The 17,954-nt window shown below is 44.0% G+C and overlaps 1 protein-coding gene across 1 annotated transcript in view; it reads left to right on the top strand.

Annotated features, from left to right (window-relative positions):
* The window catches only part of LOC124545527 (NACHT and WD repeat domain-containing protein 2-like), a 1,590,779-nt gene that overhangs the window by 1,515,622 nt on the left and 57,203 nt on the right, over positions 1 to 17,954 (top strand). Inside the window, exon 9 of the mRNA XM_047124475.1 lies at positions 15,608 to 15,705. Coding sequence (XP_046980431.1) covers positions 15,608 to 15,705 — 98 coding nt within the window. The remainder of the gene's footprint in view (positions 1 to 15,607; positions 15,706 to 17,954) is intronic.

Below are 17,954 nucleotides of genomic sequence, written 5' to 3'. Positions count from 1 at the left end.
TCAGTTGGTAAAGCACTTGCCCGCGAAATGCAAAGGTCCTGAGTTCGAGACTCAGTCCGGCACATAGTTTTAATCTGTCAGGAAGCTTTATTTTTTCTATTCATTCGATGACTAGTTTCGGGCCGAGACCCATTTTGAAATCTTTCCACAGGGCAGGAAACCAAATTTACACTCATGTATCATATAGGTGTTGCCAAATTTTAAGCATATGCCGAAAATATAGAACACATCGGTTCAAGACTTACGTAACATAATTAAAAATAGTATATCCGGAAATGTGAAAACCATGTCATAAACGTGCTACGATCAGCTACAGCGCAAAAAAATAACTGGCAGGTTTGCTCCTTCCGCTGCCGTAAGGAAACCTCGGGGAGGGGGCGCCCTAACACGATATAGGAAACCGATTTTTATTAATTGAAATGTTCTCCAACCACCTAAAATACAACACTTAATACAATAACCGTACACGACAGCAATAAATTAATGTTTTTTAAAACCTTTACCAAAAACAGCCAAATACTTAAAACCACCGAACACAGCAGCGCATATCTCATAACTGTATGCCGTGTTGGAACGTACAAATTATTAGTATTAAAAGAAACCAAAGCAATAGGAGATCAAAAATCTTCATTCATTCTTACCCTTTACAAGCATAAAACTTTGCCTTAACAAATTTTATAAACTACGTGAGTACAAGATAACGTTTTCTAACATGTCCCGGGTAAAAACAGACATTAAACAACAATGTTGTCTTTTACAAAGCACCGAAAATGTACTTGCCATCCAGAGGATGACATGGCACGACCACACTCATGGGCGTGTGGGGTGATTGTAGGGGGAGGGGAGTCTCAAATCTTTTAGGTGAAATTGAATCAGGTGATGGCGGTTCACAACCGATTATACTGAGATAGGGAGCCTATGGTCGAAAACCGTCCAGAGGTGTGACATCCGACTATCGTGCTGGCCGTGGGACAGAACCTTCCCTTCCAACCGAACCATGAGGGAACGAGTTGCTCAGGTGCTCACGAACATTAACATCGAAGTGGGCTGGCGCACCGTCGAGTTGAAACCACATCCTTTCGTGAACAACGAAAGATACAGTCTGCAAGAACTCTGGCAGCACGTCTCGTAGGAACATTGAGACTGGCGGTCGTCGCTTTGAGCAGTTACTATGAGCTACGTTGTCATTATGCGGTGTACGCTGCGTATGTACATAACGGCATAAATACGCATTTCCGACCTTCGGTTCCCTATCTCAATATAATCGGTTGTGGATCCAATTGCTGGCCGGAGTTGCCGTGCGGTTCTAGGCGCTACAGTCTTGAGCCGAGCGACCGCTACGGTCGCAGGTTCGAATCCTGCCTCGGGCATGGATGTGTGTGATGTCCTTAGGTTAGTTAGGTTTAATTAGTTCTAAGTTCTAGGCGACTGATGACCTCAGAAGCTAAGTCGCGTAGTGCTCAGAGCCATTTTTTGGATCCAATATGGCATTAGCAAATGGTTTACGACACCTTCAGTATTTATTTTTTCCATACAAAGAGTGACGAATTCACAGGAGAGAGGGCAAAACCCGTGGGTCACCCCGAGACTGGGAAGGCAAAGTGGTTGCAGCTCCTGCAGTAATTTCGCTTCGAACTGCTCCGGCGGTTCCCTCAGGGTTCACGGCCGAGGGCGCTTTACGACGGCGAGCTGAGCACAGCGCGGATGAGATTGGCCCCTGTTGTGTTCCGTGTGAGTAATACGCGGCCGGGGGGCAGCAGGGAGGAAAGGACGAATGCAATCTGCAGGGCCGCGGCGCGAGCGCTGCCGGCCAGATCCTATTTGCGAGCGCCGCGCCGCGCTGTGCCAATATTCCGGGAGGCGGCCCGCGCGGGGGCTGACCACAACACACGGCAAGGCAGGGCAGTGCGCTGCCAAGAACTCAGCCCAGGCCGGCACACTGCAGGGCCCAGTATCTGAGAGCGGCGTAGCGTGCCGAGGTACAGCTGCCGCTTCACCCCCACCGTCAGCTGCACGAATCGCTGAAGAAGACAATTTCAAGAGTCGGATCACCTGAGAACAGACATTCTGTAATCTAGCCACTGGCCTAGTTCGAATTACACACCATCTGTTATCTTTACTAGCGTACACTAAGTAGGGTGAATCTATACGATGGTGGGATGACAGGGATGTAATATTTGACCCCCACTGTTCAGTATGTAAATTGGAAAAGCCAAGGCATAAATACAAGGATGAATCAATTTATTTTTTATTCACAAGAAAAGTAAATGATATATCCATAGGGTAACAGTCATAACATTCACGATTCATGTGGTGTGCCTACTGTACGACCTTCGGTACACACACCATCATATTATTTCAAAAAATGGTTCAAATGGCTCTGAGCACTATGGGACTCAACTGCTGAGGTCATTAGTCCCCTAGAACTTAGAACTAGTTAAACCTAACTAACCTAATGACATCACAAACATCCATGCCCGAGGCAGGATTCGAACCTGCGACCGTAGCGGTCTTGCGGTTCCAGACTGCAGCGCCCTTAACCGCACGGCCACTTCGGCCGGCATGTTATTTCACTTGTCGCTCTATCGAAGTAGGCGAGTGTCAGCAATATGTCTCGTGGCCTTATCGTGGCGTGTTTATCTTCTGCCGTTAGGTCAGACGATAGAAATGCCACTTGCACGCTTAGAGTAGCAGACTGACAGTGACCAACTTTAAACTTAACTTGGTTAATTTTCACACACATTTATTAAAATAATAAAAATCATAGACATTACGTAGCTTGATTCTGAATGCTGTTTACAATAGACAATCTGAAGTTCCTTTGGTCTTGGTACGTTAATCTTATTCTCACATATCTCTGATACTTGACAAATTGTCTGTACATTTTTCTTCATGGCTATGTACAGAAATATGATAATCTTATTAGGCGCAGACTGAAACTTGACTACAGACTAATGCAGACTGAGTAATCGGAGGTCTGTACACTCGTTATAATACCTCGCGCGTTCAGGTATCACTGCGCGACTGTGATCTGGAGGAGAAAAGGTTCTACGTTAGCAGCAATCTCATTGGCTGCGTTACATATTAATACGCGGATCGGCGGAAGCAGAATTTGGTCCGTCTTTATGGCAGCACCATCTCGTAGAGCGGACACGGTCGAGCGCTGCGCCTGCGCTGTTATGCTTAGCGGGGCGCGCTCTAGTGGGAAAGTTGTGTACGCGCTGACAACGCTGATCTATGTACACAACAATTCATTTCTCACTTTTCAATATAAGCACCATTTTGGAGCACAGTTATTTTCCCCCTCCTTGAACGAAAAGCATACTGGGTGTTGCAGCCACCACTGCCTACCTATTGGTTTTATTCAACCCGCAACGCATCAAATATCACGCTCAGTATTTTCATATTCTGTCGTTCGCTACCAGATAACTATTTCTCCTGCAGATAAAATGAATGGAACATTTTTGTAGGAAATTTTATGTGGTTCAAAAAACAGTGGCCTCCAGTGACAATGACTCACAATATAAAATTTAACTACATTAAATTTCCTACAAAAAGGTCCTGTTCATCTTTTCTGTAGGGCTAACAGCGCCTAGGGAGCGAGAGAATATGAAAATCTCGCGCGGGAGTTTTGACGGTGTTGCGGGTTGTGTCAAACCCATAGGTAGGAGCAGCTGTATCACACTATATACAGGGTGGTCCATTGATAGTGACCAGGCCAAATATCTCACTAAAAAAGCGTCAAACGGGAAAACTACAAAGAACGAAACTTGTCTAGCTTCAAGGGGGAAACCAGATGGCCCTATGGTTGGCCCTCTAGATGGCGCTGCCATATATCAAACGGATATCAACTGCGTTTTTTTTAATAGCAACCCCCATTTTTATTACATATTCGTGCAGTACGTAAATAAATATGAATGTTTTAGTTGAACCACGTTTTTCGCTTTGTGATAGATGGCGCTGTAATAGTCAAAAACATGTGGCTGTCCATGTAGTAACATCGGTAGAGCATTACGTAGGAAATCAGTATACATTGCACCATTTAGATTGCCATCGGTAAAATGGGGGCCAATTGTCCTTCCTCCCATAATGCCGCACCACACGTTAACCCGCCAAGGTCGCTGATGCTTCACTTGTCGCAGCCATCGTAGATTTTCCTTTGCCCAATAGTGCATATTACGCCGGTTTACGTTACCGCTGTTGGTGAATGACGCTTCGTCGCTAAATAGAACGCGTACAAAAAATCTGTCATTTCTCTTGCACCTAGTGTAAGAATTGTACCCGACGTTCAAAGTCGTCGCCATGCAATTCCTGGTGCATAGAAACATGGTACGGGTGCAATCGACGTTAATGTAGTATTCTCAACACCGACGTCTTTGAGATTCCAGATTCTCACGCAATTTGTCTGCTACTGATGTGCGGATTAGCAACGACAGCAGCTGAAACATCTACTTGGGCATCATTTGTTGCAGGTCGTGGTTGACGTTTCACATGTGGCTGAACACTTCCCGTTTCCTTAATTCATGTAACTATCCGGCGAACGGTCCTGACACTTGGATGATGTCGTCCAGGATACCGAGCAGCATAAATAGCACACGCCCGTTGGGCATTTTGATCACAATAGCCATACAACAACACAATATCGACCTTTTGCGCAATTGGTGAACGGTCCATTTCAACACGGGTAATGTATCACGAAGCAAATACCGTCCGCACAAACACTGCACTTCACATGAGTCCGTGAAAAAGCAATTGACACAATAGCAAATTTATAATACGATCTGCTACTGACTTCGGTATGAAATATTGACCTAATTAGCACAAATCTATTTAAAATGTAATGTTTTAATCAAGTTGCCGTGCAATAGGCTGTAATTTCATCCATTTTTTAACTTAAGTAGAAGTACAGTACTACTTCAGCATGTTGCTTGTAACAATTTTCTGTACCCTCTCAACTGTTAAATGGTTCAAATGGCTCTAAGCACTATGGGACTGAACATCTGAGGTCATCAGTCCCCTAGAACTTAGAACTACTTAAACCTAACTAACCTAAGGCCATCACACACATCCATACCCGAACCTGCGACCGTAGCAGCAGCGCGGTTCCGGACTGAAGCGCCTAGAACCACTAGGTCACAGCGGCCGGCTCTCAACTGTTAAAGGAGATGTATCAGGTGTCGTCCTCTCCCTTCAATGCAACACTGCACTCGACTCTAGAGTGAGTTACGAATTATTTCATATAGTCTCGTATGGACTCGTAAATCTTGGAAAGACTGTGCAGTTCTCTGCTGCCGTTCTTAAGCCTTAGCGTCGTCAGTGCTGTACACATGTCTTTTGAAACGACCCGATCTCAGGAAACTCAAGAGAGCTGAGGTCGGGTGATCTTGGAAACCGAGGCATATGTCCCTCTGGACCTATCCAAAATTGAGATAATGGCGCGTTACATGTCATTTTACATGAGCAGTAAAATGTACCAGTGACCCATCGTATATCTACTTCATTCCTCTACTATTGGCCATGGGTGCAAATTGAGCCCAATGAGACGGAGACTTCTTCGGAAAGTTCTCATTTCAGATAGATTTTACCGACAGTATTTGATACTGAACTGAGTGGGAGCACGTAACCAGACATCCACAGTTATCTGACATACGGTTCGCCATGTCCCCTGGAAGTTTTTTTCAATGAAACTTCCTGGCAGATTAAAACTGTGTGCCGGACCGAGACTCGAACTCGGGACGTTTGACTTACGCCGGGCGGGCAAGTGCTCTACCTGAAGCTGTGGGTACGGATCGTGAGTCGTGCTTGGGTAACTCAGACGATGCCGGTACGGTAGCTCAGCGTGTTGAGTCAGAGGGTTAGCTGCCCTCTGTAATAAAAAGCTGAGTCAACGGCTCATGGGTAGGGGAAGTAAGAAACCGTGAAATCTCACAGAACAGACGTAGAGACCCGTAGCTGCGGAGGCAGCGGCTGGTGGGGACTCCGCTGCGAATGGCCACTGCACGGTGGAGGAGGAGCAACTTGACAGTCGAAGCGTATGCAAAGATGTGTGTCTCCAATTATGTTAAGCTAAAGCTAGCGAGGCTGGAAACGGTCGTATTCCCATTCTAGGTTTGTCAGTGCAGCCACTAATTTGATAAGTGGAGATGTTCCAACTCAATAGTTTCTGTGTTGTGACTTGGCAAGAAAGCCAAGCCACTAGGAGGTAGCCGAAAGGCACGCGTTGAAGCTCACGCAGGCTGGCGTGAGGTCTGGAACAGTTAAAGGAATTGAGTCTAGTAAAAAAACTTTAATCCATAATTGGTAAACATCGGTCTGACGGTACATGCATCACAAGATAAATAGCAAATGATAATGGCGCCTTGCTAGGTCGTAGCAAATGACGTAGCTGAAGGCTATGCTAACTATCGTCTCGGCAAATGAGAGCGTAATTTGTCAGTGAACCATCGCTAGCAAAGTCGGCTGTTCAACTGGGGCGAGTGTTAGGAAGTCTCTTTAGACCAGCCGTGTGGCGGCGCTCGGTCTGCAATCACTGATAGTGGCGACACGCGGGTCCGACGCATACTAACGGACCGCGGCCGATTTAAAGGCTACCACCTAGCAAGTGTGGTGTCTGGCGGTGACACCACATTCTGACTACAGCATTTAAATGGAAATAGTCACATTTAACCAAGGACGAACCAAAGCAAAACACGATCTGCATCTATAGCTACATTGACACTCCACAATTCACCTTACAGCGCGTAGCAGAGGGCAACCCATACCACTAATAGTCACTTTCTTTCCTGATCCATTCGTAAATAGAGCGAGGGAGAAGCGACTGTCTGTATGCCTCAGTACGAGCCCCAGTTTCTCGTATTTTATCTTCGTGGCCCTTACACGCAGTGTATGTTGGAGGCAACTGGTTCTCTAAATTTCCTCAAGAGTGTTCCTAGAAAAGAACGTCGCCTTTCCTCCAGGGATTTCCCCAAGTATATCCGTTAAAAGTGTTGCTCTAACTTACCAATAATAAGTCTAGCAGCCCACCTCTGAGTTGCTTCGATGTCTTCCTCTAATCAAACCGCGTAGGAATCCCTAACACAGGAACACTACCAAAGGAAAGGTTACACTAGCGTCCTATGTGTGGTCTTTCCTAGGATTCCCCCAATAAAGCGAAGTCGACCAGTCGCTTTTCCTGTCACAATCCTCACATCCTCGTTCCATTTCATATCGCTTTGCAACGTTACGCCCAGATATTATACGACGTGACTGTGTCAAGCGGGACACTACTAAGGCTGTATCCGAACATTACGTGTTTGTTTTTCCTACTCAATCGCACTAACTTACATTTCTCCACATTCATCACACCAACTGGAAATTTTGTATGGGTCATGTTGTATCAGCCTGGTGACTTATCTTCGACATCTTAACATACACCACAGCATCATCAGCAAACAAGCGCATGAACATTAGACGGCTGAAAGGTGTTTGATTTGACATAATTAACTTACATCGATTACATGTTGCCAGAATTTACTCTCATAACAGAAAGAAAGGGGTAAAAGTATAGGGCAGCGGAAACATCACTTTGTTTGATACTGGCAATGTAAAATACAGAATCGTAAAACAAAATTTGCCAAGCACAACCAGTTCAGCAGTGTTACCTAAAAGTAAAATTTCCTTCCCTTTCGTGTACATCTTTCCTTGGGAAGTACTAGAGTACTTAAGTGAGTATTTTTTAAATGAAATCATTCCTCCTTTTGGATGTGTAAGGATTATTTAATGCAACTCCAGTTTAGAGGTGTTGTCATTTTCAAGTACTGTAGGATGTTGTAAGCTGTTCAGTAATATAAAGCTGTGGCATGCTGTGTAGGAATGGTAGCATGAGGTGTACATTTATCAGCTGTTCCATATACAAGGTGACTCAAAAGAAAGGGAAATTCTGAAACGTGTTGCGTCAACGCTGCAGGGTAACTGGCGCCGAATAACACAAATACTGCTCGCACTGCCATTTAGTAAACAGAAAACAAGGAGCAGTGGAACGGTATGCTGCGAACCTTTGCGATAGAAGCCTGCTACAAAATGGAACTGTGGAGGCCACGCGTCGGGAATTTTGACTTCATTTAAACGTCGGAATGCACGGTCGTGTTCCCTCAGCGCATGAAATCTGCATCTGGGTCCGCAATTTTGAAGCAACGGATACTTTACTGAAGAACTAGTCGGCAAGGAGAAGCTGAACCGGCTCTGTGCATAGACATCTGGTGTCACAGAGCTCCATAAATCCACCTGCGAACTTTAGAAGCGATGACACGCAGAACTGGTGATATATTGGTATATTGCGTTACAAAGGTGGCCCAACTAGCTATTAAACAGGTGGTTACAGTGTGTGTGTGTGGGGGGGGGGGGGGGGCGATCTGCCCTTTTTTTTTTTTTTTTTTTTTTGCTTATTCTAGAGTTGAGAACAGCTGTGTGAGGTGAACAGATAAGTTTAATAAAATGAAGAACAAACCGCGTTGCATATATTTGCTGAACTATGCATTTCGAGCCCTGGAGGCTCATCTTCAGGTGCTTTTTAGTGATTTACATCAGATTTTTTAGTTGTTTGCCTGTTGAAATTACATTTTTGTGCTACAACACGGTGTATTGTAGATATAAGTTTAAAAGCGGTAATAATATGAAAATAACTTACAGTTTAACATTGTGTGATGCCTGCTTCTGTTGTGCAGTTGGTATACACAATATACATCTTTAATTTTGCAGCACACACTGGGATATATACATAGTCACACACTTTTTCGCATATTGTAGTAGCAGAACGTAAACATGCCAAAGATTCTCGTTCATACAGATGTTCTACTACTAAAATATAATCGATTTACTTGTTTCATAGAAGATAATATGATAAAGTATTATTAGTACACAGGTATTATTAAAATAATTATTTGTCACCATGTTGTATGTTGTCAGCTGTTTGTACTATTATAGATTTGATTCCTCAGGAAAAAATAAACTTTTACAGGTGTAGAAAAAATTGTGGCTGTTAAACTCTGTTTGTTCATTCAATACGTTTTCGGAATATTTTCCTTTGTGTAGCATTATTTCTAACTGTTGTAGTAGAATAAGTTTTTTACTGTTGGGTTCTGTGTGAAGCACAGTTAGGCTGTTGTGGATGTCGTCAAGTCTGTGTTTATTAATATACATGTGGTTAGCTATTGTAGATTTTTCAAAATGGTTTAGTCGAAAGGCGTCGGTGTGTTCTTTATACCGTGTGCGGAAGGTTCTTCCAGTTTTTCCTATGTAAAATACAGGGCAACTGTTACATTGTAACTTATATATTCCATTGTGTTGTGTTATTGGCTTGTTTGTTTTCACTGTGTGAGGTAAGTGGTATCCAAGTTTGCTGTTGCTGGAGAAAGATATTTTAATATTGGTTTTTTTGAATAAGTTAGCTATTTTTTGTGATACTGTGCCTAAGTATGGAATGCTTGTGAAGATTTGTTTTGTCCCGGTAGTTTTCTTTTCAGTGTTTTTGTGAGTGATGTTGGTCTGAATTTCTCTAGATAGTTTATCAATTGATTTTACAGACTAACCATTATTTACTGTAATTGTTTTGACAGCATCTATTTGTTGTGTTAGTGCTTTGCGTTTTAGTGGTAATGTATGTGCCCTGTTCAACATTGATCTAAATGCAGAATACTTATGTGTGTTCAGGTGGTATGAAGATTCATGTATTGTGATGTCAGTGTAGGTTGGTTTTCGGTAAATGTACAAGTTATGTTCTTGTTGTTCATTCACAATTTTGAGGTCTAATAAATTTATGGATTGATTTGTTTCATGTTCTATTGTGAACTTTATTTTATTGTGTAGTGAGTTGAATGATGTTAGAAGCTCTTCAAGTTCATCTTTAGTGCCATCTAATAAGAGTAGTGTGTCCTCTACATATCTCTTGTAATACACAATTTTTTGAACAAGTTTATTTTCTCCTTTGTAGAACTTATTCTCCAAGTGGTTGATGAAAATGTCAGCTAGGAAACTTGACATGTAGTTACCCATAGCTAAGCCTTCTTTCTGTTGCTAGATTTTATTATTAAATGAAAAGTAGTTGTGGGACAGTACTAGTTCAAGTACATGTATCAACTCTGTAATCACTGGTATGGTTAGTTTTTTTTGTGTGTGATGAGGTTTTTTTCTAATTTTACACTTTTGAAACCACATACACAATAAAAATGCACATGAGTTACCAACACTCATCAAAGATGTAAAAATCCCCAGAGAAGCTAGATTTGCCTCATTTGACATTATCAGCCTGTTCCCAAATATACCTCTTAAAGAGCCAATTGAAATTATTTTGTAGAAACACACTCTACCAATTGCAACGTCTCTTCTATCAAACTGCCTCGAAACTTCGGCATTTTTCTCCTTCCTAGTGCTTTTCGCTAATCGGTCGTTTTGTGCCCGTTATAGACACCTAAAGTACATTGACCTCTCTGTGTGTAGCTCTCGCTGGACGAAAATGCGTCACTCTTTTGTTCATATCCTGTTGGAATTCTGAAATGCAGTTTTCTAAAGCTTCTTCTCTGGCCTTGCAGATGCCTTGCTACAGGCGGTCCAGCCGGCCGAAGTGGCCGTGCGGTTAAAGGCGCTGCAGTCTGGAACCGCAAGCCCGCTACGGTCGCAGGTTCGAATCCTGCCTCGGGCATGGATGTTTGTGATGTCCTTAGGTTAGTTAGGTTTAACTAGTTCTAAGTTCTAGGGGACTAATGACCTCAGCAGTTGAGTCCCATAGTGCTCAGAGCCATTTGAACCATTTGAACAGGCGGTCCTCCGGCTTGAATCACCTGGCCCAGGGTCGCTGTCCTCCTTCCTGCCACCCCTTTAAGTGGTTTCTGGCATAACACCCGCAGTACGGCTTTGCTACACCATTGTGGAGCTGGCTTTTCAAAATTAAAAGCAACTCGACTCACGTTCCCTGTTCTACCTTCTGCTCAAAGACATGCATTGTACAGGAATGATGTGTTAATTACCATCAATTGACTGTCATCTCTTTTTGCATTACATATTGATAGGCAAATGTTCTCATAATGCTGTTTTACGTTAGCTGTCATCTTCACCTTCTTATTGTGATTTGTAAAGGTCTCACATAAGGTGCGAATCTGACAGTTTATTCTGCCACCTTACAAATGTTTTGGCTTGTCAGTGTATATTGAAAACAGTGGGTTTATCTGTGGGACTGCACAGTGAGTGTGGAGGATTTCCCTTTAATTTCTTTTAACTCTGAAATGCATCTCGAATTCATTCCTCTGATAGTCAGCTGGGAGAGAATACACAGACCTCTCAAGTTTTCAGTCACTTCACCTTGCCCACAGCGAGCGAGGAGTGATGCGTGTGTTGGAGGGGTGAACATCGGCCGCCTGAGGCCTCGAGACCAGCTGCCTGCTGTCACATTCACTTGGGGAGGAAAGCAGTTGTGTGCTGAGTTCAGACAAATCACCAAGTGGTCGCTGTAGTGGGGAATTTACATTGATGAGCAAAATGTTATGACCACCTACCTAATAGACAGTATGTCCGGCTTTGGCACCAATAACAGCAACGACACATCTTAGGATTGAAGCAGTGAGGCCCTGGTAGGTCTCTGCCGGGAGTTGGCACAACATTTGCACACACAAGTCACCTAATTCCCATAAATTCCGGGGAAGGAGGCGATGAACTCTGAGTCCACATTGTCACATTCCGAATGTGTTTGATTAGGTTCAGATCTGGCTAGTTGGGGTCCATCTCATCAATTGGAACCCGCCACTTTCTCCCTCGAACCGCTCCATCACAGTCCTGGTCTTGTAACATGGTGCATTATCTTGTTGAAAAGTGTCACTGCCATCGGGAAACTTGGTCGTCATGATGGGGTACACATGGTCTACAACCAGTGTACAATATTGCATGGGCGTCATGCTGCATTGCCTGGGATCCACTTGACCGAGTGATCCCTACGTGAATGTTTCCCAGAGCATAATGGAGGCTCTGCCAGCTTGTCTCTGACCCACAGTAAAGATGTCAAGGAGCCATTCCCCTGGAGGACTACGGTTTCTCGCTTTAGCATGCATGATTAAGATGGTATCCGGATTCATCAGACAATGCAAGGCGTTGCCATTGCGCCAACGTCCAGTGCCGATGGTCACATGTCTGTTTCAGATGTCATGTGTTAACATTGGCAGTTGCGTGCGTCGTCGCCTGTGGAGGCCCATCGTTAGGAGTGACCGGTACACTGTGTATTGAGACTTTTGCAGTCTTCCCAGCATTGAAGTCTGATTGTAGATCCGTCACAGTTCACCGCCTGTCCAGTTTTACCATTCTGCCCAGATTCCGACCTCCGATATCTGTAATTGAGGGGTGGCCGACCAACCCCACGACATCTGGAGGTGGTTTCACGTTCGTTTCAACATGTGTTGGAAACACTCGCCACGGCACACCTGAGCGGGCGAGGTGGCCAAGTGGTTAGCATTGGATTCGCATTCGGGCGGAGGACGGTTCGATCCCACGTCGGGCATCCTGATTTAGTTTTTTCCGTGATTTCTCTTAATCGCTTCAGGCAAATGCCGGGATGGTTCCTTTGAAAGGCCACGGCGGACTTCCTTCCACATTCAATCTGCTGGGACCCATGACCTCGAAGTCTCGTCCCGTTCCCACAAATCACCCAACAGTGCTCCTGGAACACCTGACAAGTGTATACTCACTGTTTCCAAAGTACTCGTGCCAAACTCCCATAACACACGGACAGCACGCTCACTGATACTGCATGCACCATGTGAGTGTTTGACTAGCAGTCATTCCCCATCAGGTGACGCTGCTATCACCTGGACGCGTTTATATCGATAGCAGGTCAGCGGTCATAATATTCTGGCCAATCAGTGTAAATACTTAGTTTTCTCCAAGGGCACGAATTACCTGCGCGGACAGCGTGCCCCGTACGATAATGTAGCAGTGTTGTGATGCAGCGACGTGGCGCTTTTTGTCTCGTGCCGGGGGACCGCCCGCGCAGCGAGCGTAAACATTGAGGAGGCTAAGTTATAGAAAGTTTTGACAGGATGCCCTTCGATTGGTCAGAGAACACAGTCTTTGTGCGTGGTGATTTATCGTAGGGCGGACTTGAAAGTTTTCGGAATGAAGAATCGGGATAGGTCAGCATTCGCTATCGACCGAAAAGCGACACCAAACATGCCAGAACCAGATTTGTCGGAGCTTTCGGATTGCAGAAGGGAAGTAATTAGTGACGTTTAATCAGAGCACACAACTACGATCCCCTTCTGTTTCCTTGCTCAGAGTTGAATTACAAATACCTGGACTGTAGTCAGGATCTTGCACCTCGGGTAGTGGGGATACTCTCCAACGAGATGTCTCCTGCCGTGTCATCGATTTTTTAAAAGCAAATACATGGTGACGTAGATTAAGATCCAAAATATAACTCATGTAGCCATTCGCCCTGGTGGGCCCTCGTTGGCGAGTAACTGACGAAAAAAAATCAGAACTTAGCGTGAAACACAATAGCCTTAAATAATGTGAAGTGCAGAGAATGGTTGCGTGTAATGGGTATGGTAAGGGTATCTCATGTGGCAAGTACGGGGTTCGAAACTCCACGGGTGAATGAACTTTACGACTTTTATCATTATTTTGATTGTCAGATTGGTTGAAATCTAATTTTTTATTTCCATTCCTTTCTCGCAAGATTTTTCAATTATCGAATGAACTTTTTCAGTTATTTGCTTTTTCTTTATATCTTCCATTTTCCACTCTGAATTTTAGTGAATCTAGTTCAGTTATACTTATCAGTTGTGATGTTCAATTATTTGAAAATTTCGATCTATCGTATAAAAGGAAAAGACGAAATACTCTACTTATATCAACTGTGGAATGCTGTAAAAAAACTTTTTTTTTTCCTTTTTTTCGTTCAGGATGTGCAAGTTCTTTTAATCGTCATACAAACAGTTGAAACATAACTGAAACACATTAGACTATGGAAAAAACAACCCAGCTAAGATTTCAACGAAAGAAGGGTTTGTAAGTAAAACGATATTCAAGCAGAATGATGAATAGATACAATGAACGCAATAACTAGACAAAAAATATAATGATAAAACAAAAGAAATTAAATCGAAATTACTAAACGAAATTAATTAAAAACACATGGACCAAAAATTTCGAGGAGAAAAATAATGATAGGAAGAGAGAGAGAGCAAATGAAGAAGCTGATATTAATAATTAAATTTTATGGAAAAGGAATGGAAATAAAAAGTTACATTTAAATCAGTAAACTGAATAAAAATGATGATCAGAGTCATTTCTATAGAGATTTGAAAATAAATAAATTTAACTTCCCTGACGCGATTCGCACCCAGAAGCTTCTGCCTTTGAACGCCATTAACCTATCCACTATACCACACAATGAGTCCAAGTAGTACTTCTGTAACGTATTGAGTGTCACGCAAAATTTCGAAATTTTTTTCGTCCATTACAAGCAACTGTGGACCCACCAGGTTCATAAGGCGGGTAGGAGGTCAAACGGGCCGACTTGGAGCAGGAGAGGCACCACACGACATTTTAATTTCCACTGTCTATACTTTTACAAATAAATTCATAAAACTTTGTCAACACGACCAGGAAGGATTCACGATTCAAACTCATAGCAATATAGGTTCAAAAGTATTAAAAAATAATTTTTTTACGTGTGAAATTTCATCATTTTTTCGCTTACTATTGGCTGCATTTGTTGGTATAGGTTCACTTTTCTTCACAAGTAAGAGTGATTCTTCGAAGAATTTTTACAGCATACAAACCATACTTACAGGTGTATCAAACTCTAGAATATATTTAATTAATGAGAAAATGAATGAGCTGTTACATTTTAAACTTCATGTTTAGAATAAACTCAAATTTTATGGTTCATTATCTCAATTTTTAGCACAGATTTTAATAGATTTGAAAAATTCTAGAGTTTCATACACCTGTAAGTATGGTTCGTATGCTGTGCAAAATTCATCGAAGAATCTCCCTTACTTATTAAGAAAAGTGTACCTATAGCAACGAATGCAGCCAATAGTAAGTGAAAAAATGACGACATTTCACATGTAAAAAAAAATATTTTGTTATATTTTTGAACTTCCACTGCTATGAGCGTGAATCCTGAACCCTTCCTGGTTATGCTGACAAAGTTTTATTAATTTATTTGTACAAGTATAGACAGTGGAAATTAAAATGTCCTGTGGTGCCTCTCCTGCTCCAAGTCGGCCAGTTTGACCTCCTACCCGCCTTAACCTAGATAATAGAAAAGTCAATCGCACCGCTGGGAACCTCACCTTGTCAGTAGGTGTCAGTGGCACATTAGACTGCCTAGAGCCTTAACTGCAATGGCGCCTTGCAACTGTATTGACTGTTCTTATTCGTCTATTCCCGCAGGCGGGTTTTGATCGAAAGAGATGAACAATCTAGGAGATACCTAAACCTGCAGCTGAGTCGGTGGGTTGTCATCATTCGGCGCTCGCTGTCGCTGTCGCTGACGCCGACCGTCGACGCCGCTGCGCTTTGCGCGCTGGCCGCCCAGACAGTGTGAGTGAGGTGTGTGTTGGGTTTTGCGTGCCCGCAGTGCCTCGTGGGCAACAAGTACCTGCCGTACGCGCTGCCGCGGCGGCTGGACGGCGAGACGTACGAGGCGCTGTACGCCGCGGCCGCCGACCTCTCGCTGCGCGCCGACCTGCTGCACACCTGCTTCTGCCGCGACGACGCCGCGCCGGCCGCCAGCTACGTGCTGCAGCAGCCCAGGTGAGCCCCGCCTCCACTCAACCAGTCCAGCTCCAAATGAAACTCAAAGATTAATTCTACACTACTTGCCATTAAAATTGCTGCAACACGAAGATGACATGCTACAGATGCGAAATTTAACCGACAGGAAGAAGATGCTGTGATATGCAAATTATTATCTTTTCAGAGCATTCACACAGGGTTGGCGCCGGTGGCGACACCTACAACGTGCTGACATGAGGGAAGTTTCCAATCGATTTCTCATACACAAACAGCAGTTGACCGGTGTTGCCTGGTGAAACTTTGTTGTGATGCCTCGTGTAAGGAGGATAAATGCGTACCATCACGTTTCCGACTTTCATAAAGGTCGGATTGTAGCCTATCGCGATTGCGGTTAATCGTATCGCGACATTGTTGGTCGAGATCCAATGACTGTTAGCAGAATATGAAATCGGTGGGTTCAGGAGTGTAATACGGGACGCCGTGTTCGATCCCAACGGCCTCGTATCACTAACAGTCGAGATGACAGGCATCTTATCCGCATGGCTGTAACTGATCGTGCAGCTACGTCTCGATCCCTGAGTCAGTAGTTGGGTACGTTACCAAGACAACAACCATCTGCACGAACAGTTCGACGGCGTTTGCAGCAGCATGGACTCTCAGCTCGGAGACAATGGCTTCGGTTACCCTTGACGCTGCATCACAGACAGGAGCGCCTGCGATGGTGTACTCAACGACGAACCTGGGTGCATGAATGGCAAAACTACATTTTTTCGGATGAATCCAGGTTCTGTTTAGAGCATCATGATGGTCGCATCCGTGTCTGGCGACATCGCGGTGAACGCACATTGGAAGTGTGTATTCGTCATCGTCATACTGGCGTATCACCCGGCGTGATTGTATGGGGTGCAATTGGTTACACGGCTCTGTCACCTCTTGTTCGCATTGACGGCACTTTGAACAGTGGACGTTGCATTTCAGATGTGTTACGACCCGTGGCTCTACCCTCCATTCGATCCCTCCGAAACCCTACATTTCAGCAGAATAATGCAGGACCGCATGTTGCAGGTCCTGTACGGGCCTTCGTAGATACATAAAATGTTCGACTACTGTCCTGGCCAGCACATTCTCCAGATCCCTCACCAATTGGAAACGTCTGGTCAATGGTGGCCGAGCAACTGGCTCGTCACAATACACCAGTCACTACTCTTGATGAACTGTGGTATCGTGTTGAAGCTGCATGTGCAGCTGTACCTGTACACGCCATCCAAGCTGTGTTTGACTCAATTCCCAAGCTTAACAAGGGTGTTATTACGGCCAGAGGTGGTTGTTCTGGGTACTGATTTCTCATCACCTATGCACCCAAACTGTGTGCAAATATAATCACATGTCGGTTCTAGTATAATATATTTGTCCAATGAATACCCGTTTATCATATACGCTTCTTCTTGGTGTAGCAATCTTAACGGCCAGAAGTGTATAATGACTGCGTGCTTGAACAAAAATTTGTCCCTCTCGTTATACCAGCCTTCTCTGCTGATGTAAACTCTAAAGTTTCAGCTTTAATGCTCGATCAGTTTAAAAGAAAAGGAACATTACAAATAGACAGGTAATTACAAATTTAAATTATTATAAAAATCACTGTCTACGAAATTTATGAGACAAATACATTATGTGATCAAAAGTATCCGGACAGCGCTTAAACATACATTTTTCATAGGTGCATTGTGCTCCCACCTACCGCCAGTTACTCCGTATCAGCGACCTCAGCAGTCATTAGACATCGTGAGAGAGCAGAATGGGCACTCCGCAGAACTCACGGACTTCGAACGAGGACAGGTGGTTGCGTGTCACTTGTGTCATACGTCTGCACGCGAGGTTTTAACACTCCTAATCATCCCTTGGTCCATTGTTTCCGATGTGATGGTGAAGTGGACACGTGAAGGGACACGTAAAGCACGAAAGCGTACAGGCCGACCTCCTCTGTTGAGTGACAGAGACCGCCAACAGTTGAAGAAGTTCGTAATGTGTAATCTGTAGACATCTATCAGGACCATCACACAGATATCCCAAACTGCATCACGATCCACTGCCATTACTACGACAGTTAGGTTGGAGGAGAGAAAACTTTAATTTCATGGTGGAGCGGCTGCTCATCATCTACACATCACGCCGATAAATGGCAAACGACT

Source organism: Schistocerca americana, chromosome 8, assembly GCF_021461395.2.
Source record: "Schistocerca americana isolate TAMUIC-IGC-003095 chromosome 8, iqSchAmer2.1, whole genome shotgun sequence".
In the NCBI taxonomy this organism is placed as follows: Eukaryota; Metazoa; Arthropoda; class Insecta; order Orthoptera; family Acrididae; genus Schistocerca; species Schistocerca americana.
Note: the sequence above shows the minus strand (reverse complement) of the source record. Positions and strands in the feature narration are given on the sequence as shown.